The 24510-nt window shown below is 49.1% G+C and overlaps 1 protein-coding gene across 2 annotated transcripts in view; it reads right to left on the bottom strand.

The window, feature by feature from the left end:
- Spred (Sprouty-related protein with EVH-1 domain) overlaps positions 1-24510 on the bottom strand; it is a 147512-nt gene that overhangs the window by 73466 nt on the left and 49536 nt on the right. Inside the window, exon 1 of one of the 2 annotated variants that reach the window (XM_075698886.1) lies at positions 2953-3591. The exons of the other annotated variant lie outside the window; for it this stretch is intronic. Coding sequence (XP_075555001.1) covers positions 2953-2975 — 23 coding nt within the window. The 5' untranslated portion in view covers positions 2976-3591. Of the gene's footprint in view, positions 1-2952; positions 3592-24510 lie in introns of those variants that run through there. 2 annotated transcript variants of the gene reach the window in all.

Consider the following 24510-nt stretch of genomic DNA (forward strand, 5'->3'; position numbering starts at 1 on the left):
AGGCTGCAAATAGTTCGTACTTCAAACTTTCCCTGTTACCTAAATAAGGCGGTAACCACAAAAATAAAATGATTAAGCGCGTAATTTTGTACGTTTTCATTCGTCTATTATAGTGGAGCGCTGAAAGCCTAATTTTTTTATGGACCTGAAATGTAACGATTGCTTCGCTGCAACTATTTATTGTCCAGTTTCACTTCAGTAGGCAGTGAAGTTTCATCAGTACAACGGGGTCAGCAATGAAATGAACTGTACCGTGGACTTTTGACGAGTGAAATAGTCAGACTCCATACGCTTTGTCCATGTCTGTTGCACACCTCATCGCTTCCGCCGATGAAAAGACTCTTCAAGGGCAGCAGACGCTTCGGAGGTATCAAGTACGACGCCATTTTGAAATTGTCGCATGACGACCATTTTCTTTGTTTCTGTGATTGGTTGGCGGAGTAGCAGCCCTGCGCGGGCCGTGTGTCTTGTTTGCCAACTGCTGCTTTCTTTTTTAAAGTTGTATCCTACTACAACCGCTCTGTTGCACATATCTTGCATATATGTAAATATAATCTTATTAGCTATATCCGCTCTGCCTGTCACCCCGCACCGTGCAATCTTGCAAGTGCCGAACATCTAGCGAGTCGCCGACAAGGTCCTCCGGACACATTCGAGCGAGTCCATAACAGCGATGGCTCATTAGAGACAAACAAACAAACAAACAAACAAGAAAAATGAACACACGCGTGGCGAGCGCTTCAGTCTTGGCGGTGAAGAACTCCCACCGTCAGTAAAGCGAGGCAAAGGCGACTGTGGGTCAGCCGCTGTGCCGGAAATGGCTCTCGCCAGTAGAGCTACAAACACACTGGCCGGAGGACGCGGCGAAGAAAGAAAAAGAAAAGCTGCGGAGGAAGCCGGTACGGGATAAAATGATCGCAGCGCAGGAAGCAAAACAAACGAAGTAAAAAAAAGTACATATATTAAAAAAAAAAGAAAGGCAGAGAGAGAAAGCGGCACCACGCCACCGCACGATGCAGCCGGGCGGGCAGGAAATGCAGCAAGAGAGGAAACGGCCCTCTCAGCAGCACGCACGCACGTACAACAGGCCGTCAGAAGGGGGAGCTGAATAGAACCCGAACTGCCGGGTGTAGCGGAGGGGACCGCATATGCCGACGGCGCGCGGGGCGCTCCTTACAACCCTCCCCCCCCCCACCCCCCACCGCACACACCATTTCTTTGCCACACACACCCTCGGCAACTCTCTAAGCCCCCGGGACAACAGAGTCGCGGAAGCTGCAACGCAGCTGACAGCCACACGTACATTAAAAAAGAAAAAGAATAGAAGCTGTGTGTGTGTTGAAGCAGCGCCAGTGGGCGAAATAAGACTGATAGACGCGCGTGAAAGGGCAAATGCTACGCACACCTACTCGTTTTACTAGAGGAAAAAAAAACAAGAAAGGACTGGTCACTGATGAGAGAGACTCACACGGACGTGCACGAGTGAGCGAAGCCGCGCATGGTTGTGGAGACACAGCGACTGAATGACCGAAGGGCTCGAACATGTATTAACAGGACGCCAAGGACCCAGCAGCCGTTTCCGTTTCTTGGGCGGATGTTGTGCCTGATCACGACGCTGCACTCGTCGGCGTCGTCTCTTGTATGCACGCGTGTTCACCTGGCAGTCGACGCTGCGTTTCTTTTTCTACAATGCTAGAACGACCACGCGCACGCCGCTCCTTGGTTTGGTTGCCATGGGAGATTTCTTCGCAACACACACACCATTCTCGCTCTTTAAGCATCCCGCGCTGACGCGGTATTCGTTCGATCGGCCGTGGGATGGCGGCGAATAGCAGCCGCGAGAGCGGATTAAAATAGAACGGGTAAAATAAAATCAGAAAGGCCGAAAGACGGGAAGGACGGGCTACGTTCTGATTTGTTTTGAAAACCGCGCGCGACCAACAAGACACTGGTTGCGCTCTAACGTTTCGGTTTCTGTCTGGCCGCTCGGTGTTGTTAACCGCTCCTGCTTTTCATTTTCTCTCTCCTTTTTGACAACTCCATTTTCCCTACTCAGTCCACGGTAGGTGAAGAGCGGGGAGTGGCACGACGGAGACCCGCGGGGCCGGCGATCGCCAGAAGTAGGCCTAACCGACGCGGTTTATTCGCCCGTGCATCGGAAGGGATTCGGCGTTCTAGCATCGCGGCACGCAGGTCCGGAGAAGACGGATGGAAAACGAGCGAAGAAGCAAGGGAAACTAGAGCTGCTGGTGGCGGTGCGCGCGGCGTGAGCACTGGGCAGTAGCTTCGCCCGCTTCGCTGCTCGCTGCGGTCGCGGAGAGCGCTTGCAGGGGATGAACTTGAAATCGCGTGGCCTCAGGGGTGTGGTGCGCAGGGTCCCCACGAAGAGGACGCACAGAAGACGGAGGGAATGCAGACGGAAGGAACTGAACGAAGGACCGAACGGAGGGACGAAAGATGGCAGGAGCGACCGGCGAAGGAGACGAGGAGAAGCAGCGAGCGAGCGAGAGAACGCTCCGCGAAAGAGGGACGACGCCGTCGCCAGCGCTCCCCTCGGCGTGGTACGACGACGCGAACGGGCCCGAAACCGAAGCGGCTCCACCAGCGCCGTTTCGTTCGCGGCGTCGTGCGTTGGTTGGGTGAAAGCAGTCGGATCCTTAACCGCAGTGAACTCGCGAACTGCGTTCGACCTAAAGGCGATATCACGGGAGACAAATGCAAGCGCAGCTAACACGGCGTGGGTGAAAGAGACAAAACAATCGGAAAGAATGGTGTTTCGGCCAATGAAAACTCTGCATGAGCGGAGGCGGCGGGGCTAGCGAAGTAAGGAAGGGGGGGTACGTCGATTTCATGTGGGGGCACCGATCGTCGCCGCAGTTTGTTGCGAGGTCGGAGCGCGAGAGGCGAATACAAGATGTGCACCAACGAAACGAACCGGCGAATAATACTCACTCGTGGAAGCTAGCTTCGGTCATGTTCCCTCCTCGGATGGAGCGTCATTTTGGTCGCGCGCGGGAGTCCGTCTTGCGATAATCCTCAGGTGTAGGGCGACGACGGCCCCGACTTGCCCAAGACGTCGTCCGCGTCGTCGCCGCCGTCGTGGAGCTGCCTCGAAGTCCTTCGCACGGTCATCCGCGGTCGCCGAGTTTCTCTCCTATATCAACGCCGTCGTGCACCGCTATTCGAAGACCCCCCGCACTCGCACGGAACGCACCCGATGCAGCCGAGCACAGGCCGACGCCACTTCTCGCACCGCCGACGACTGCCCCGCCAAAGCCAAGCACACCACTCACAAAGCCCACACCGCCGCTCGGGCACCGCCGCTCCGCTCTCCGATCCGACGGCGACGTGAAGCACTCGTCCCGCTTCTGCTGCGCGCGAGCAACTGGGAAGGAGAGAGCCGCCGCGCCGGCAGCGCTGCATTCTGGGACGGCCAACGCCGACCGGCGCCCGCCGCGCTTCCTCCGCGCACCGAGTCGTGGGCAAAATAGTGCGCGACGTGATCACGCCGTGTGCTTCAAAAATAACTCGCACATTGACACTACCGACGGTTATGCGCTCATCCGAGCAGTAGCGAACGGCAGTTGTCCTCCGATTTTAGTCGCTAAGCCGCGGTGCCTTTTTAACGTCTTCGTGTTTGTTTGTTGAGCTCGCAAACGGAGTCGGGGGAGGTTTTTTGGATGCTGTCAGGGTGCGGACGCTTGGCGGGCGGAAGGCATTGCTTCTTAATTTTTTCTTTTCCTCCGTAAATTTCTTGCAGGTTTCCCCTACACGGAGATGTAAGAAACGTGGCGCGAGAAATCCGTATCTATTTCTCACGTTGCTTTCTCCCTGTGCGAACCATGCGATAGTCGGGGCTTGAATGAGGCGTGTCTCAATTTGGGAAATAAACCACGGAGGAAGGGAGGCGGGCAGCAGGCACGCATTTAGAGTGGCCTAGCCTATCAGTTTTTCTTTTTTTCTTTTTTTTGTCCAGCCTTATCAACGATGCGGCTTCGAGGCGCCAGCGATAACACTGAGGAATGAGGAAGAGTATCCGCGCGCTGCAGGAGTCTCCCGGCTGGGCTCTGCCACCTCGCTGGGCTTGCGTTCCTAAAAGCTGAGCGCTGGTATAACCGGAGGCGCACCGTAACAGCGGCTCGCAATCTCGGTGTCCAAACTCCCAGATTTCCACCTCATGTGAAGGGGGAGAAAGCGAGTGTTATCGTGTAAGAAAATCTTGCGAAGGAACGAACGTCTGACTTCGCTGCTCGTTCATCCAAAGTTCGTTACGCTACTCCATGTATAGCACACGATACCTAGAGTGTGTTTTTTGGTAAACACGGGGGGCTCGGACGGGGCAGCCCCCTGCGGCGTTTGGGCGTGGCTTTGCGCATCGCGGCAATAGACGTCGAAAAATCGAAGTTGGATTGGTCTACGTGGTCACGTCGATGTGGGCTGTACGTATGCGTTCAGAGCAACGGGCTTTCGATAATTTTTCGTTAGTGCGCAATATATGTTTTGGCGGGGCCGATAAACGCAACGTTTCGACACACGCGCGCACTGTAGTGGTAAGATTGCTTCCACGAGCGAACATGCAAACTGTGTCGTTTCGTAAATGTTTTCGAACTCGCTTGTCCGGCTTGTGAATCGAGCTTCCTTACCATACTGTTTCTTTAAACCTCTCAGGCGAGGCCTCTCGACGTTGCCGGGTTGGGAAACAAATGTGTCAACATGTTTTAACACTCTCGTGTTGCCGTGTAGCGCTCCTCAGTAGTCAGTAATGATTCCTTATTTTCTCCCAGCACGTTCCTTGATATCGGGACTTGCCTCCCCATGACTACAGTTTTGAACAACCGTCGTTTGCCATTTTCGGCTGCTTAATGCGCGATACTACGACGAGATCAGCAAAACGAAATGCGAAAATTCTTCTGGCGACTACAGGTATGGTAGAGCTCTCAGTCAAATCTACGAATCCCTTCTTTACACAAGTACAATACATAATTTGGAAGGCACCAGGTTGAGGATAAGTTTCTTGAAATACGGAAGTAGGAAAGGAAAAACAAGGAGGTTAACTGCACTTTGCCCACGGGTGGGGGGTGGGGAACGAGGTATTTTGCAAGTGTCCACACTGGTGGCCATGTCCATTTCGTCTGCTGCTGACGTTCTGATTGGCTGGGCTGGGCTATGCGTCAGAGGGAGCCAGGTGCGCCCAGCCAATCAGCAATTTAGCGGTAGGCGAAATGAACAGGTCCACTAGGTGGACACTGGCAAACCACGCCCCCCTCCCCCCCCCCCCCCCCCCCGGCCAGTTTGCTACTCTACACGTTAGGAGGGGGAATTAAATATAGAGATGGAAATAAAGGCGGGAGTTTACGTATGAAACTGTAAAGGCACTCTCAAACACTCGGCAATTGAAACCACTAGTTAAACTAATCGGTTCTTGTCAGTATTTAGTGCGTGTTGTGTGTGTGTTTGAGAGAGAGAGAGAAAGAGAGAGAGAGCGCGTTTTTACACAGCTATTGCACTCGGCACAGCGCTATACTCGTGTTAATAGAAAGATGCTCAATAGAAATAATAGAAAGAAACTCAATAGAAAGACACTTTATATACAGCCGCCCTTGAAGGCTCGATTCAAGCACTTTTATATAGTATAGTCGAGCTTTGAGCTTCCTACCACTTGTTTCGTGCGCAGACTTTCGCCGTTGTAATCGTGGTAGGATTTTACGAGTTTCTGAGGTGCCCTTATAGCAATCACATGCCTCACGCGAGATTCACTTTCTTGCTTTGTTCGCTCCACAAAGATGGCCAGACCTTTTTCCGTCTTCGTGATGTTTTTGTTTTTTTGAACTAGACAAAAGTGGGATGAAAACGAAAATATACATATCGTTGAATTCAACACACACCCGTGCAGGAATCACGACTTTCGGAATTTACCTCTTTTTTTTCCCAGCAATATGCTGTGCGCAGGTTGTGCTAAACCGAGTATATATGACACCGAGATAGAGGACTTTTACTGTTTTTCGTGAGCAGGATGACGAACCTTCACTAAGAACTCTCGAGAGAAATAAGCCTTCGTGACTACATCGCCTGAGAGGTGAAGAACGGTTTTTACAGGTCGGGCTGCTTCACGTACAACAGTTGTGGCTTTCTTTCGCGCACAATGCGATTGCACACGGATCCACAGACAAGGGTACGTGCCCACGAAGTCGAAAGCTAGATATTATTATTTATTTTTTGGTCAGTTCTGTCGCTCTGGCCGTGCAGTACGTTGGTCCACGGCGCAACCGCGTCGTTTTTTGCGGTGCCCTCGATCTTGCTTCGGGTCGCTGATTGATAAAGGTGTCGCGCGTTGCAAATATTTCGCCACTGTCATTGCACTTACACTTCGCAAAGCGGTCGCCATCGTGTCGACAGAAGACCGCGTCAGTTTCTCCACCGCGCGAGATCACTGAAGAATACACAGCGCGTATATAGACGTAGTCGCAAAAAAAAAAAAAAAGAAATAATTAAATAAAGAACACCTTCTACGAGGCTGTACTTCCGCAGTTTAGCCTCCCCGTTATGAGAGGTTGCGTACTTCGCGTCATCCCTTCGAAGGCCTCGATTTCATCCAGTAAGTAGGACGTGTTCACCACCGCCAGATCAAGAATTCGACGAACGTCCGTCTCGTCGGGTTGCATATATAGCTCAACACAGAGGGACTGTAGATACCCGAATAGGTTTAGTGTTCATGCACGTTTGGATACTCATGCGAGTTCCATCGTTCCAGAGTGAAATGGGCACAAATCTGTCGTTGGCAGTTTAAGCATACGTGGAACGTGACTAGGCGAGAGTGACTGATCCTCGACGTCGGCGACTTGGCAGACTTCGAAATAGATTCAGTGACTTCCTTCGGCGATTTTTCACTGGGCTTCCGAACACATTGCACCTATTTCTCTCTCTCTCTCTCTCTCTCTCTCTCTCTCTCTCTCTCTCTCTCTCTCTCTCTCTCTCTCTCTCTCTCTCTCTCTCTCTGCGTTATACGCTGTGTATCATGAAAACACGAGACACGATAAACGATATCTGTGTTTGCGTACACGCCAAGCGCGGAGGCTGAGTTTCACTACATAGAGAACGGCGCCTTTTGTCGCTTCGGTAGTCCAACGGTAGGAGTTGAGCACGCTTACCGGAACAACACGCCCCAATTTGTGTGGTACGTTTTGCTCCTCCTCATGGGGAATTTCGGTCCCCGATCCCATTCCCTATGTGAAGTAGCATGTAGAAGCCTACTAGTACGCCGGCAGAATTCTCCGCATATCAATAAAGAGCTTTCTCTCTCTCTCTCTCTCTCTCTCTCTGTAGTTTTGCTCTCGCAATTCACTCACGGAGTGTATACTAGATACAGTCTACATCACACTTGCCTAGAGGGGTCAATTGGGTGTTTAGGCTGCTATCGTTCGCAAAAAAAAATAAATAAATAAAGAAATGAAAAGCGCGCAGGCCGTTCCAGCAATGGGATTACACATGGTCGTACCGCATGCAAATTGTTCATTCGCTCAAGGACAAGCCCTGTGTGAAATCTAGTAGCTACCACGACGTAGCAGCTGCGGATGTTGACGCGGCCCCCAGCCGCCCACTCTGCCACACTGTAGACAAGTGTGATTCGTATTTGATGAACAGGTCATACTCTGTCAGGTACTCTTCTGTCTAATCTAAACGGTAGTTTGGAAGCGAGACTGTTAAACCGAACAAGCTCTCTCTGCATGCACAAAGGGAATTAATAGAACTTCAAGACAGAAAAAAAGAAATAAAGGGGTACCTCACATTCTTCCGGAACCCGATTGAATACATCGGGAACATGAATGCGCATACTCTGCTACCGGTTTGTGCAGTGCATAATAGGCACGGCGAGTAGATGTCAAATGTTAAATTTCTTTTTCTGGGCTCACTTAGCTGCGCCAAATTATAGCAATTGCACTTCAGTGCAGCGAACAAGCATAGTTCGAGGCACTCTGCTACACGTTCTGCTATCGTTTACCTTTTTTTTTTTTTTGTCTAAACAGCTTTCAGCTAGACCAAGGTGCTGCACGATACGCTCACGATTGTTTCAGTCCTGGCATTCTCGTCCTCGCCGTATATTTGCTCAGAATGACGTATATTTACACTATTAGATTACGCTATTAGAACGCCCATTACCTTTGAAGCAGTGCGTGTGCACATAAGACACTTCGCCCGGACCCCTGCCCACCGCTTCGCAAGTTTCCCAGTAGAAAGGCCCCACACGACATTCAGTGCAACTGTCTTCGCGCACCGTGCCTCCCGCAGGTCAGGTTACGCACCTGCGGCAAGACCTTCAATTCTTCCATGGTGTGCGAACCATGCTCAAGCAAACCTTACAATTCCAGGACTTCAGAAAAAGTCGAACTTGCCGTCATCAGCGCTCAAGGAACTTACTTTAGATCCTTTGTACGAGAAATACAGCTACTGACGCACGTCTATACTGAGGAGTCAACTACATCAACCAGTTCCGGTGGCGTTGTAGCTATAACATCAATGGGAATAACCCAGCGGTTGAAGACTTGCCATATTACTACGTCTACAGCTGCAGAGCTCGCGGCTCTCCGCGACGCGCTTCAAGTGGTAAATGCTGAAAGTCCTCGAAAATGGGCAGCCTTCTGCGATTCAAGGCCCGCCTTGCAATGTGTGCAGTCTTTTCTCCGACATGGAACGCACGATCAGCTCACGTCCGAAATCGTGGAACTTGCCCTTCAATTGAGAGAAAAGGGCCATGGTATCTCCTTTCAGTGGATACCAGGTCATTGCGGTATCATTGGAAATGTTGACGCAGATAAGGCAGCTCGGACGTCAAACAAAGAAGACCACTGCGTCCCCATTCCTCTTCTCAAGGACCGACGCTGCAAGACAACTTCGCATTCTAGCGCGCACTCTCTCCTTGGCAGAGTGGAATACCGCACATACAAGGCGCACCAGACTGCACAGACTGCACCACCTTTCACTGCAACTGCAGACCTCCGGCAGGACTGCACCGACGCGAAGCGTCTCTTCTGTGGCGGTTGTGGCTAGGAGTTGCCTCCACGAAAGCTTACTAAGCACTAACTCGAATGGCTGATAGTCCTGCATGTGACGTTTGCGGATGCGAGGAGGACATTGACCACTTATTGTGCCCCTGTCCTCAATTTCAAGCGCAAGACAATCTTTGTCCAGCACATTGAGTAAACAAGATGATCGTCATCTGAGTGAACAGACAGTACTAGAGCACCTTCCCCACCGATCATCGGCTCAGAAGGCAGTGAAGGCACTTTCGTGCTTTCTGGGAACGTCTGGTTTGCAGGAGCGGCTTTGACTCAATGACTGTCTGTGCACCTCTCTATACCTTCTCTCTCTCTCTCTCTTCCCCTTCTCCCTTACCCCAGCGTAGGGTAGCCAACCAGACTGTCGACTGGTGAACATCCCTGCCCGTCCTTACATCTCTCCTCTCTCCCAAACGGCCCACTCAGCGAAAAAGCCGGCATTTTCTCTAGCAGCGGAAACGGTGCCTAAATTCCCATTGGCTGCGACGGCAGGTCACCTGTGCGCATCGGCGCAGCAGAGCGGGCGAGTTGGAACATCTGCTGCTGCAACAAAGCGCCAGGTGTTGCGTGAGGGGAGAGGGCATCGCCGCGACGCCACGTCACCAGCGCGCCTCGACGGAGCTGACGCAGCGACGCGACGCTGCGTGCAGACAGTGTTCTGTATATAGTTGCTTGTGTTACGTCCCGCCGTGCCGCTCTGACCTACGTTCTAACTGCGCCTTGGTGCGGCCAGGCCAAAACCCTCCAAGCCTCTCAAGGCGCTCGCTTGTCCGCGAGGAGTTCATAACTCGAAGGACCACTCAGCGGCGTTCAATTGGACATTAGAGAGTTTTAGGTTAGGGGACGCAAGCGACTTGCGTACGCAAGAACTAGGGGTGACGGTACTGCGCATGCGCAGACCCAGACGTCGGGGTGTGCGCATGCGCAGTAGCGTCGCCCCTAGTTTTTGTGTACGCAAGTCGATTGCGTCCCCTAACCTAAAGCTCTCTATTAATGTTTTCGCATCCGCAACTCGTAAGAGGCGCATATATATGTGTCCTCGGATTTTTCTAGATTTCATTATCTATTGTCTTTGTATTGAGTCTCTCCTTGGTACACAGCAGCTACTAATGTCATTTTTCCTCGTATATTGTGCCTCATCATTGTGCCATGCACGAGAACTAACGTTTACTCTTCTTATTTCCTAATTTCATCACACATCGCTCATTCATATGAGGCTCATGCCTTACGCGTTTCTGTGTGTTTGAGTCCCCGGGTTTAAAGCAAGCTCACGGACGTCGTGTGCCGTGTTGTGACGTGTACGCGTTGTTCCAACCCTGCCATTTCTCGGTGCCCTGATTCTCGTGAATTTCGCGAATGCGGTTACTGGGAGGCCACAATAGACCTATACATTTAGTAGTCGCGAAAGTACGCTATATAAGGTGTTGACTTTCGCGAAACATTTGGGCCGCCATATATTATTGCAGGGTATAGACAGTGCCCCATATTTGTATAACTTGGGCGTGGCTTCACTCGCGATGCGATGGTAGCATGCAGTTTTGCCCTTGTGAACTTTTCAAGGACGTTGCGCATATGCGGAATCCGACAACATGTGTTTAGCTCATTCCATTATTTCTCAGCCTTGTCTGGTGGTCCCCTTTCACGCATTCCCAGAGTAGCCAACCGGATTGAGCCTGGTTAACCTCCCTGCCTCATCCCATGTCAGTTTCTATCCCTCTCTCTCTCTTTCTCTGTAACAACACATGCCTTTTATCGCTGGATTGTCTATGCGTTTTACCTCATTTGTGTTCCTATCTCGTTCTATTTCTATCCCCACATTCTTTCTCCCATGCAGGGTAGCCATCTGGAAGTGTCTCTGGTTCCCTGCCTTTCCATGATCATTGCTCTGTTTCTTCACTGTTTTTCCTCGGTCACTGCTTCTGTTCTCTGTCTACCCCTTCGTCTTTACCCCAGTATGGTGTCTATAGCGGGCCAAAGGCGTGCTCCTTTGTACCACTTCTTCCATGTGTAGTAGCCAACTGGAAGTCGTTCTGATTAACCACTCCGAATTTCTATAACTATTTCTATATACCTATCTCCGCCACTATTCCTTCACTATCATTCCGCTCCCCTTTTCTCTGTCTCTCTGTCCTTTCGCTGTCTACCTCAGTGCGGAGCAGCCGGCCAGAGACGTGCTCCTCTGGCCCGATCTCTGCGTGTTTATTCTCATTAAACTTCGTTATCTCTAATGATGAACCTACAACCGAAATGTGTTCGTTACACTTTCCAATTAACGCTTAAAAGTGCTTAAATTTTTCTCTCGTAATGCCCCTTTATATCATGTACACAATATTATTTCCGGCTTGTTCATCAAGCATGCACAGCTGTACATTACACAACGTGCATCGTTAACGTTTTCTTCTTCGTTTTTTAAGCGCTGGAGACATGTTCTACCCTCACTTTAATCACTCCAGTTTGTTTGCTTCCGTACCGTCAAATCTTATGCATTATTTTTTTCGCGCTTACTAGCACAACGCATGATTCTCACAGGACAGCGCCTTATTATCGCTGAAGAGGTCGACATATTGACACTCCCATTGCAAGCTGTTTACTTCGTTACTCTCTTCCAACCTCTATTTACGTTCCTACTCTCGCAGCCTTATTTTAAAGCCAACATAGGCCGTATGAACAAGATGTTTGTAAACGTTTATGGCATTGGGTCAACGTACAGCAGATTTGTAACTAAAACTTGTAAATTTAATATGTTTCAAATATTGCTTTAATGTGCTACTGTGGTTGCACAGTGTTTGGACGGTCTGGTATTGTACTTCCAGGACACTTGACGTGCAACCGCGCATGCTCAGTAGAAATTCAACGGCGGCATTCGTTGGTCATGTGTGTGACATGTGCTTTAAACGCGTTTTTAACATTTCGGCACAGTACTCTCGGTAGGAAAGCTGACGCAACCCAACGGGAGTCTTAGCCGCAGTGAACAGGCAAGCACTTACATTATTAAGTGAACAATTAAAATTGCTTCGCAGATTGGAGAGTTTTAGGTTAGGGGACGCAAGCCGCTTGCGTCCCCTTATCTAAAACTTTCTATTGTGCTCCGGAGCCCGATACACCCGAGGGTTACAGATTGATCATCTGTTCCGCGGGGTCGTTGTTCCTGACGCTTATATTTAACGCGCCACTATTCCCGCTCATTTGCCTATTGCTTCCAGAGGTTATTGGCCTTGAAATGATTCTTATCGCGATATCACTTTTCGGATCGACCTCATTTTCCTACAGCATTCAACTCATTTAGGTGGTCTGTAGAATGTCTATTGACCTTCAGACAGCTTTCAGAGGCAGTCTAGACAGTCTTTATAGACCTCTATGGCAATACACGTTTTCTCGGTTAGATTTTAAAGGCTACCCAAGTGAGCATGGCTCAGAAGTCTAAACCACGACCCGCTAAAAGAAATAGACTTACTAATTTTTTTTCTGTAGCCTGCTCATTATACTCTATGTAGTCGAAATAGAACCTGTATAACAACTCAAAGGGACCTGCAAGATGGCTGTCTATACACTGTTTAAATTCATTTTTGTGATGCCTTAACCTCAAAACGACTCATTGCCGTGTTGCCCATGTAGTTCACGTATTTCATCGCCAGTGAGTTTAGCGTATCTCTAGCATAGACGCACACAAGAATACCGGATAGCGCAGACGCGAGCAGCAGAGCTGCTGGCGACATGTTGGTGTCCGTTGCTCACTAAAGAGCGCAATATATGCAGCACTGTGACAGACGTGTATTGGACCTGTCCGCTGGCGCAAACGTATCTACCAAAATATCTCCATCACGAATGTATTACAAGGGAGTTTTAGTACTCCGTTATGGCCATCACTATCGTCTCCACCACCATGCCGGGTGTCCTCCTGCTAGTCAGCCGCCTCAGTCAGGAGCATGCACGGTATTGTTAGGGTACTGCCGGCGAAGGGTCGCTATGTAGACTTAGTGATGTACCGGTAACGGTATCGATAGTGCTAATGGGGTGCTAAAACTCGCTATTTTTCTTTTTAGGGAAGTATAGAGTAGTGGAACACACGAAGGCGTTCCGTGCACAGATTCTGCTGTGCTGATCGCAGCACTAGAAGGCGTCGTCATTGACACTGCTGGTCTCTGATACGGCTACAAACATTCCAGTATGTACGTCTGCGATAGCCACGTCTATACACTGCACAAGAATTCTGCGTTGCTTTGCCAGAACTCCGCGCTCAGCGCCCGCAAGCCTTGACTGCGCAACGCGTAACCTGATTGCGAAAAGCGTACGAAACTGTCGTTTCGTTATGGACCTCAAAAGTGAAGCACAAACTATCGTTTCTTACTTTACTCTTGCTGCACACCTGCTTCCCACTCATACGCTCACGCATCTAAGGAAATTTGAAGCCAATGCAGGTAGAACCGTTTTTGTTCAAACGACCTCAAAACTTCATTCTCTATCCATAGGACTCGCAGGCAAGGTCGTCGATATTCTGGCGCAATTTCTGGTGGTTTTGCTAACCCCCGAGTAATTTCTGGCAGAGAGTGAGTTATCTATAGCAGCGGTTCGACGTGAGCCTATGCGTATTACCGTGATACCAACAGGCTTAGGAGTAACAATGCTGGCGGAATTATCGCGTCACGTGGTGTTCATCCAAACAGGACATAGAAGCTCACTTCCCTATCGCAGGGTGGCCAACCGGGTTCAGCCTCGCTAAACTCCATGTCTTTCCCTTATCACTTCTCTGTCTCTCATTCTCTAGTAGGAAACAAGGGTATCGTTATATTTTCGTCGCGTCCAAATGTTTCCATGAAAACTTTGCGTATAGAACAAAGTTGCACACCAAGGTAAGAGCTGAGCAGATCTTACTTTAGCGCAGTAACGCATAATGTCGCCACCAGCGCTGTTGCTGGCGGAAGAATATCCATTGAGACCGCATTACTGCAACAGGCAATGCGTACACGCCAAGCTGTAATCATCTAGTGTCCCTTCTACAAGATTGCGGAAGCCTGTCGTGTGGGAAGCGGCTAATGTGGAATAGAACAAAAATCCCCGTAGTTAATGCGGTGACTGCTGCTGGTTGGGATTATGATTAAAGTTGCATTTTTTTGTGCCGGTGCGAAGCGGCGTTGTATATAGTGGGATAGCCGGCGTGTATAAAACGAGTTGTCATAATGATGCCGCTTAATACGTGACCACCAGACTACCTCAGTAACGCTTCCAAGAGGCTGAATATGATAGGTTACTTCGGGCTGTCTGAGATAGATAAGAAGAAATATTGTTTTGTGACGTTGGGCAAAAAAAAAAAAGAAACAATAGTGTGGAACCTAAACTAACTCAAAGGGACATAATTCGAACCCATAGTCATTTGAATAGCGTACCAAGCCATACGAAGGTGTAGCTATCGTGGATGAAGGGTCTCGCAAGCAGCGCGTCCTGTAACGGAAATGACGACATAAAGTGGGGCTTTTGATGTACTATTTCCACGGCACATAATCGACTTTTGTTCGCACAGTATGATACCGTTAGGCGCACAGGCTTTGTTACACAAACCGGGCAGTGAGGGCTAATTGCCACGATGCCAGTTTGTATAGGTTATAGTCTTGCTTGTAACTCGCCTCAACAATAAATTAGTACGAGTCCAGGGAAAGTCCTCAAATGAGAACCTTTCCATTTGGCTCAACGAGCACGAATATTTTCCGACAGTTTCATATTCGCAATGCCAAATCAGTGGGAGACCATGTTTCGCGAATGCATTTACGTACGTATATACGCAATGCTCTCGCACATGACGTTTCGTATTCGGGGCGGTATCGACACTTCTGGCGAGCAATCAATTCAGCATTTCTGCAATGGATAGGTATTGTAGATGGCAAACCTAGTTTCGAGTATTTCCATCTATTTTGGAATTTTCCGACCGTTCAGTATGAAAGTACGGCTATCGTTCTCTGCAACTGCAGGCATCCGCTCCCCCTTTCTTGCCCTTTCTTACGCTGCGTCTCAATCCTTGCTAGCTTCCGCCTTAGCAGTGTTCGTCATTGGGCGAGTTGGTGCACGTTTCATGGAGGATGTCATCATCATCATCATCATCATCATCATCATCATCATCATGAGCCTACTTTTACGACCAGTGCAGGATGAAGGCCTCTCCAACAATTTCGAGTTACCCCTGTCTTGCACTAGCTGATTCCAACTTGCGCCTGCGAATTTCCTCATTTCATTGCCCCACCAAATTTGCGGCGGCCTCGACTGCGCTTCCCTTCCCTTGGCACTCATTCTGTAACTCTAATGGTCACCCGGTTATCTGCCCTACGCATTACATTAGCTACCCGGCTGCATTTTTTCTCTTGATGTCAATTAGAATATCGGCTATCCCCGTTTGCTCTCTGATCCACACCGCCCTCTTCCTGTCTCTTAACGTCACGCCTAACATTTTCGTTCCGTCGCTCTTTGGGCGGTTCTTAACTTGTTCCCGAGCTCCACTGTTAACTTCCACGTTTTCGAACCATATGCTAGCACTGGCAGAGTGCAGTGGTTGTACACTTGTTTTCAACGACAGTGATAAGGTTCCACTCAGGATCTGCTAATGCCTTCGGTATGTACTCCGACCTAATCTTATTCTGTAAATTTTTTTCTCAATATCAGGGTCCTCTGTGAGCAATTGACCTAGATAAACGTACTCCTGCACAGACTCTAGAGGCTGGTTGAAGATCATGAATTCTTGCTCTCTTACCAGGCAATTGAACATTGCATTTGTGTTCTGCATATTAAACGTCAACCCTACTCTACACTTTTTCGGTTGAAGCCTTCAATCATTTATTTTAATTTATCCCAGTGTTGCTGAGCAGGAGAGTGTCACCTGCAAACCGTAGTCATGGAGGTTTTGCGTGATCATGGAGTACCGGATGCACACCTGAATATCTTGGGAAATATCTACAAAGATTCCACAGCTAACTTGCTTCTCCACACACACACACAAAAAGAAAATTGCTTGCCAACAGAGGGTCCAGGCAAGGAGACAATCTCTCCAATGCTATTCACTGCATTCTCAGAACAAATATTCAAGGCTTAGTGAGGATTAGCGGCGAATATCACTATCTTCGGTTTGCATATGACATTAAAACATATAAGCGTGCACAAGGATCAGAGGGACGAAGAACACATGTCATGCTTACGCGTGCTTTTCTATTCCAATTTCTCTCAGTCTATTTCCGTATTGCCTTCACCCCGTCCAGGGTAACCAACCAGAAGCTTTTCTGATTAACGTTTCCGCCTTCTACCACTTTTTTAAGATCTTCTTTTCCCTGTATACGTCGTAATAATGAAATGCAGATTCTGCAAGTATATGAGTTTTGAAATCCTCTGCAGATATTTGATAGATCTTCCTATCAAGTTCCGAGCTTACTTCGTAAATTCGAAACTTGACATTTATGCTAGCCTCCCCTCCGTATTCATCCGTATTTATGCTAAAGTTTCATACTACGGTGCACCTTGCACTTCAAGGCGCACGTCAATGTATTCTGTGACCCAACCACATCCAAAGCGCTCAGGTGAAGCTCTTCCATAAATGTAATTAAGAAGAGGTGCTTACAAAGTTCAAGTGAGCAAAACCATACCTGAGATCGATTCGCGCCCAATATGGATTTCACGCATCTAAACGTTACGTCGACGTGGGCCATAGCATCTACTATCGTTCGAGCTTCCTTCCCAGCACTATGGCACAGCGTAAACGCGCTCTTTTCTTTCGCGTTGGGCTCTTGCACGCACCGCTATCTGTTGAACTAGTTTCCTTCATTCACATTCGACAACGTGACTCATTTCCACGTCTGGCTGAGCTAGCGGGAAATTGGGAATTTAGCTGACCTGATAACACTGCCGCCTGCAGATAAAGCAAGGCCCACATTGACTGGCCCCGTGGCGTGACGCTTGGTCCCGTGTTGTCAGGCGACCCTTGCGATTGGTTGACATTCCGGAATGCGCGACCCGAGAGCAGGGGTCGGGAACTCAGGTTTTGTCCTATGCAGATCTCGCGTCGGTATCGTCCTTCTGCGAGCAACGGTACAGGAGCTGGTAACAAAGCAAGCGGAAGAAACAGTCGTCTGTTTCCAACGTCATACACCGTAATCCACTTGTAATCATCTATCTATCCAATCGCAATCCTGTGTTGTTGATATTCCTTTCTGCGTATCATCTATTTAGCGAAAAGTAAAAAGAGCTTGATGACGCCGTCTCTGCCGGACTTTTTCTGCTTGCGTACGTCTGCAGGTCAAGGTGGACAGACATAGTCATACTCCTGGGACCATTTGCTAGTGCTAGTACTAGCGTAGCCGAGGGCGCTACTCTGCTCACGGGAAGCACAATTTGCCGGCTATTTCTGCTCCTGAATATCGTGGAGGTATAAATTACATACATATTTACCCTTATCGAAATCGCTAGTGTGGAACTTAACAGCTTGTTTCAACTTAGCGAAGCTTCCAATTTAAGCAGCTAGGCCTCATTGGACAGCGACTTGGTTTTAAACGGCGTTTCGTAGCAGAGGCTCTGATAAAACGCGGGCTGCTACAATCACGTGAAGCCAACAGGCAAGGAAGCCAGTGACGTTTATCGTTGAAAGGATGTTCCGCATCCGCCGCCATGGCCTCTATGGCACTGGCCAACACTCCCAGTGCTAGATATAGCCCCCATGCACTGATATCCCCCCCCCCCCAAAAAAAAAATCAGAGAGAAAGCGGATGGAGAGACAGCCGTCGCCGCATATCTCAGTGGTCGAGCATCGCACGCATGTTGCATAGCACGTGGTTGCTCGGTTCCCGCCGGCGCCAAGTCGTCCTTCCGGAGGGAAGGACAACAGCTCGTCCTCAAGTTCCTCGGAGATGCTGAACACCGGTCCACTACATGCGCCTTCATTGTTCGAATGCCACAGCACGATCGTGGCTAAAATGAAGTTATCGGGCATCACTAGCGCGCAAGCCGCTGCTGTACTGCATAGCGTGTGTTCTGTTCGTCCCCGCTGTGCAGAGGACTCTGTCTGGGGTGATTCTGCCTCGGCTACTTCGTTCCTGCTTGTGCGGTTCCTCTGCATCCCGGGATGTGGAATCGCACTTGTGCATTCAGCTGCCGCGTTCTAAAGGGTGGCGCCGGGGCGCAGAACTCGGGGAAAGTGTAGATCCGGATTCATCCATGCAGCCAGTGTCGCCCCCTCGCCCTCCTCCCACTACCATTACAAGTCCTTTCGTCAGTCAGTGTGATTTGCGACGCATGATTAACAGCGAAGGGTCAATGAGGCTCAGCCACGCGCTTTAGGAGTGCATGTCACATTACCAGCGAAGGCTTGCGTTATAGACAGCGTAGTGTTCTGAAAGCTCGTTGCTGCAACCACTCTTGTGACGCAAATGAAATTACCGAAGAGAAAGGAGCTCGTACTTCCAATTTCCTGATATCGGTAAATGCGTCGCGGCGACTGTTTTGCCGTTTGGGAGAAAGAGATTGTCTTTCAGTCTAAGCCTCGCGCTACGCGGGTATGCTTGACCATCTAACCGCAGCAAACACTTGGCGTTAGATCATCATCATCGTTGTCGTCACCCGCCGTGGTTGCTCAGTGGCTATGGTGTTGGGCTGCTGAGCACGAGGTCGCGGGATCGAATCCCGGCCACGGCGGCCGCATTTCGATGGGGGCGAAATGCGAAAACACCCGTGTGCTTAGATTTAGGTGCACGTTAAAGAACCCCAGGTGGTCAAAATTTCCGGAGTCCTCCACTACGGCGTGCCTCATAATCAGAAAGTGGTTTTGGCACGTAAAACTCCAAATATTATATTATTATTATCGTTGTCGTCGTGGTCGTTGTCATTGTCGTCGTCATCATCATCATCATATTTTTGTCCACTGCAGGACAAAGGCCTCTCCTGTGCATCTCCAATTACCTCTGCCCTGCGCCAACCGATTCCAACTTGCGCCTTTGAATTTCTTAATTTCACCACTCCACCTAGTCATTTGTCGTCCTCGACTCCGCTTCTCTTCTATTGGCACCAACTGTGTAACCCTGATGGCTCACCGGTTATCTAACCTACGCATTACATGGCCGGCCCAGCTCCATCTGTTTTTAATGTTAATCAGAATATCGGCTATCCCCGTTTGCTCTCTGATCCACACCGATCTCTTCCTGTCTCTTATCGTTATGCTTATCATTCTTAGTTCCATCGCTTTTTGCGCAGTCCTTAACTCGTTCTCGAGCTTCTTTATCAGTCTCCAAGTTTCTGCCCCATATGTTAACACCGGTGGAATGCACTGATTGTACACCTTTCTTTTCAATGGTAATGGTAAGCTTCCAGTCAGGAACTGACCAAGTCTGCCGTGTGTGCTCCGACCCAATTTTATTCTTCTCTAAATTTCCTTCTTGTGATTAGGGTCGCCTGTGAGCAATTGACCTAGGTAAACGTACTCCTTCCCAGACTCAAGAGGTTGACTGGCGATCTCGAACTCTTGTTCCCTTGTCAGGCTATTGATGATTATCTTTGTCTTCTGCATATTAATCTTCAGCCCTACTGTTACACTCTCTCTGTTAAGGTCCGCAATACTTTGTTGTAACTCGTGCCCCGGGTTGCTGAACAAGACAATGTGATCTGCAAACCGAAGGTTGCTGACATATTCGCAGTTGATCCTCACTCCTAAGCCTTCCCTGTTTAATATCTGGAATACTTAAGCGTGCAGGGAATAGCATTGGAGAGATTGTGTCTCATTTTCTGACCCCTTTCTTTGTAGGTATCTTCCTACTTTTCTTGTGGAGAATTAAAGTAATGAAGGGAAAATGAGGCATCACCCATTCGTGCCAATTGCTACAAAGGAAACCCATACGGATTCCTCGAACGAAAAGCCTCGCAGTTGAATAAAAATTTGTCCTGGTGCGGGACTCGAACCCGTGACCACCACCTTCCCTGGGCAGCCGCTCTACCATCTGAGCTAACCAGGCGGCTAGCGGATGGCAGAGCGAAGTCGAATTTATCGGCAACTCGAAGGAAAGGCAAGTGTTTGACGTAATAGCTCTGCGGAAACACGCAAGGTGGAGGGAAGTAATTCATGAAGGGAAAATGAGACATCCACCCATTCGCAGCAATTGCTACAAAGGAAGCCCATACGGATTCCTCGAAATAAAACTGCAGCGGCTGCCCCGGAGAGGCGGTGGTCCCGGGTTCGAATCCCGGAGGAGGACGAATCTTTCTTCAACTGCGACGCTTTTCTTTCAAGGAATCCGTATGGTTTTCCTCTGTAGTAATTGCTACGAATGGGTAGATGTCTCATTTTCCCTTCATTAATTACTTCCCTCCACCTTGCGTGTTTCCACAGAGCCATTACGTCAGAATTAAAGTAACTGTAGAACCTCTGTAGATATTTTACAACGTATTTACGTAAGCGTCCTGTACTCCTTGATTACTTAATGCCTTTGTGGCTGCTGGTATCTCTATTGAATCAAATGCCTTTTCGTAATCTATGAAAGCCATATAGAGAGGCTTATTGTACTCTGCGGATTTCTCGATTACCTGATTAATGACATGGATGTGATCCATTGCAGAGTATCCCTTCGTGAAGTCAACCTGTTCCCTTGGTTGACTGAAGTCAAGTGTTGGCCTTATTCTGTTGGAAGTTATCTTGGTGAATATTTCATACAATACTGGAAGTAAGATAACGGGTCTATAATTTTTATATTCTTTAACGCCTCCGTTTTTGTGGATTAGTATAATGTTGGCACTTTTCCAGTGCTCTGGAACCTTTGAAGTCGTGAGACATATCGTATGAAGGGCCGCAAGCTTTTTAAGCATGATGTCTCCTCCATCTTTGATTAAATGGACTGTTATTATATCTTCACCTGCCGCTTTTCCCCCGCTTCATGTCTTGCAAGGCCCTTCTAACTTCATCGCTAATTATAGAAGGAGCCTCTGTAGCCTGTTCATTACTACTTCGAATGGAGGTATCGTGGCTGCTCTGGGTACTGAACAGGTCAGTATGGAATGCTTGCGCTGATTTTACTATATTTTGAAATTGATAATGATATTATCCTGCTTATCGTTCAGTGCATACATCTTGGCTTGTCGTATGCCAAGTTTTCTTGTCACTGATTTCATGCTGCGTCAATTTTTTACTGCTTGCTCAGTTTTTCTTAAGCTATAATTTCGGATATTTCTTGCTTTCTTCTTGTTGATCAGTTTTGACAGTTCCGCAAATTCTGTCTGATTTCTTGAGTTCGACACTTTCAACCTCTGTCGTTTCTTTATGAGGTATTTCGTTGCTTGGGAGAGCTTAAGTATACTGGGTGCCTTGGTACCTTACCACCTACTTCAATTGCTACTTCTGAAGCCAGTCTAGTTACGGTTCTGTTCAATACCTCTATGTCATCTTCGTCCCTCTGTTCAGGCTGAATATTTGTTTGCAAGCACCAGCTTAAATTGGTCTGCTTTTACCCTCGACGCGTCTACGTTGACCTCTTTATTCTTGACCAGTTTTACTGTTTCTCTTTTCAAATTGAGGTGAATCATCGACTTCACTAGCCTATGTTCACTGCATTTTACCCTGCCTAACACTTCTACATCCTGCACTATGCTGGGATTGGCAGAAAGTATGAAATCTATTTCATTTCTTGTTTCGCCATTAGACCTTTTCCAGGTTCACTTTCTGTTGCTACGCTTCTTGGAGAAGGTGTTCATTATTCGCAGCTTATTCCTTTCCGCGAACTCTACCAACATCTCTGCTCTAGTGTTCCTAGAACCGATGTCGTAGCTGCCAATTGCTTGTTCACCAGCCTGCTTCCCCCCCCCCCCTTCTGCATTGAAGTCGCTCTTGACTACAGCATGTTGAGTTTGCACTTTCCTCATCACTAATTCAACATATTCATGAAACTGTTCTATTTCATTACCATCGTGGCTGATAGGCTTGTTTTACCTTTATTCTATACCTCCTATTTAGTTTTAGTACGAATACAGCTATCACCTCATTAATGCTGCAGAATTCGTCAATGTTGCCCGCTACGTCCTTATGGATTAGAAAATCACCTACCCCCTATTGCTTCTTCTTTGGGAGTTCTAAATGGCAGAGGACACGACCATTAGTCAGCACTGTATAAGCCTCACCAGTTCTTCTAACCTCACTAAGGCTGATCATATCCCAAACAATGCCCTCAAAGGGGCCTGCCAAGTTAGCTTCACTCGAGAGCGTTCGTGTTTATAGTTGTCAAGGTGAGTTCCCATTGGCGGCCTTCCGGGTCCAGAGATTCTTAGAACCCTTTGATGTGTTACAGGTCTGACCGCCGCCTTGGTCAGGTCCTCCGCAGCTGCTGGGGACTGAGGGCCATTGGTTGATTGAATGAGCCATCAGGGAGGTAGCGACAGTATAAGGAATGCATTTTCCACAAACATTATACCACCTAGTTCTGAGGACTTCATTTCTAGCAGAAAAGAAAAATGCTTCCGCAGGCGATTGTCGTCACTAAGCACGAGATCACCTTAAGTCTGGCAACAGTTCAATACACCGTATGTAGTGTAGAGCGTCAATGACATGTGCGTCCGATGCATTGCAGCTTTACAAGATCACTAAACAGCAGTCCACAAGCTTTGACCGACACTGTGACAGCGAAATGAATGGAAGTGATAACATGGGTTTCATATTATACAAATTAGGTACCACAGCGGCAGATATGCGCAATGTATAAGCAACACACAGGTATAGTATGTGTGCGTATTGTAAAAGTAAACGCCGAAATTACGTAAGCGTATGCACCAAAACCAGGTGGCTCGAAAAGCAGGGTTTACGAGCTTGTCAGAGACCAACACGAAGGGACAGGACCATTAACCGAGGAATTCCTCTTCGCAGAGGAAGGATAGCTCCTGCGACACCACAGACACCGCTCGGTAAGCGGATGATCTAAAATGAGGGCCTGAAGCGATGGCACGCCAGCCGGGTCGCCGCACTTGCGACGGGCAAAAAGAGGCCGGCAACGACGAGAAGCCGCGCAAAGCGGCCCTGCGAACTGCGACCACGAGAAATGAAACAGTTTGTTCTAAGGCCACAATATTGGGTACTCCTTGAGCGGTAACAGATTGTCTAGGAATGTGTTGTTTCATTATCTAAATGGGGGCAAGCTCGACCCAAGCTGCTCCATGCTGTTGAGAGTGCTCACCCCACCCGGTACGTCACAGGAAGTTATGGAGACGGCCAAGCAGAAAAGATACCGTTAGCTCATTCAGTGCCACATGAGTGACGTGACCGTAGCAGGAGCGACACCCATGTAGGAGGCAGCGGCCGCAATATGGCGACCACTGTCGTGTCAACAATGGGACATAGGCACATCGGCTCCTGGACAGGTCGGCTGCACATAGCCATAAAATGCCACAAGTGCTGCATAGAAAGCCGGCAGCATTAGTGACTGGGTGCCTCGATTGGGATGCACACTGGAGAGATTTTACCGAGAGTGAGAGTTGCAGGAGTAATACGCGATAACTCGCGCGCCGCATTCATCACCTTGCACTAGGCCTCGCAGGAGCGGACAGAAACAGAAGGGAAAGCCAAGCCACGCTAGGGGAATGCGGCTGTTCAAGTGCCGCACGGCAGGTCGACCTCGTGCCATCTGATACCAGAAGCAAGAAAGCTGAAAGAAACTGCAGTAGTCTCACGGCAGGTAACGTGGTTTCGACTGTCCGTGTCAGAAATGCGATGGACTGCGCGTGATGTTTTCGCTCGAGAAGCCGTAAGCCGATGTCCTGAGCATGTGGTAACATTGCTTTATTTTCGCTCGTTGTGGTCGCCTCCGTCGCAGCCGTCAATAGCGTAGCCAACTACGCCGGAGCGACCACAATATGTTGCCGAGCAGTACGCGCGCGCCAGCAGTGGCCGCTTGTTCCGAACCTTCGAGAAACGCGCTGGAGGCCGTGATAACCGACCTTCACGCTGTGACTGGAGATGCGCGGGTAGATGGCCGCAGAGGGGTCAGCGGCGTTCATTTTTGTGTGCACGAAGCGCCTTCCTGAAAGGACTGCACGCCGTATGCACATCGAACCGCCAATGACCGAGAGAACCTTGCCGCTTTGCGCGGAGCCTGGACGAAGCGTTCGTTGAAGACCAAGGGCGGTTTAGGAACAGGCGCAGTATACGTTGGTGACTTGTGGACCGACGGGAGCGATTAGAGAGGCGTGGAAGCCACGCTGTTGACAGTCGCTAGGAGGCTTAGCGATCCCAGATGCTCTACGCAGTAGACCTGTGAGAGGCCAACTATGCTGAGGCCGTGGCGTCGACGACAGCCGCGCGACGGGCACTCGAAGACATATAACTTTCTAGGAACATTGCCCGAGAGAACTCTGGCGCTAATAGAGCTGCAAGCATGGCGGCTCAGCCACTGTTAAAATGCTGGGCAGTACATGCTTTCGCTCAAGTTTCGTCCTTCTGGCTTCAACCGGCTTTGTGATTTGAAGG

This window comes from Dermacentor variabilis, chromosome 7 (assembly GCF_050947875.1).
Source record: "Dermacentor variabilis isolate Ectoservices chromosome 7, ASM5094787v1, whole genome shotgun sequence".
Classification (NCBI taxonomy): domain Eukaryota; kingdom Metazoa; phylum Arthropoda; class Arachnida; order Ixodida; family Ixodidae; genus Dermacentor; species Dermacentor variabilis.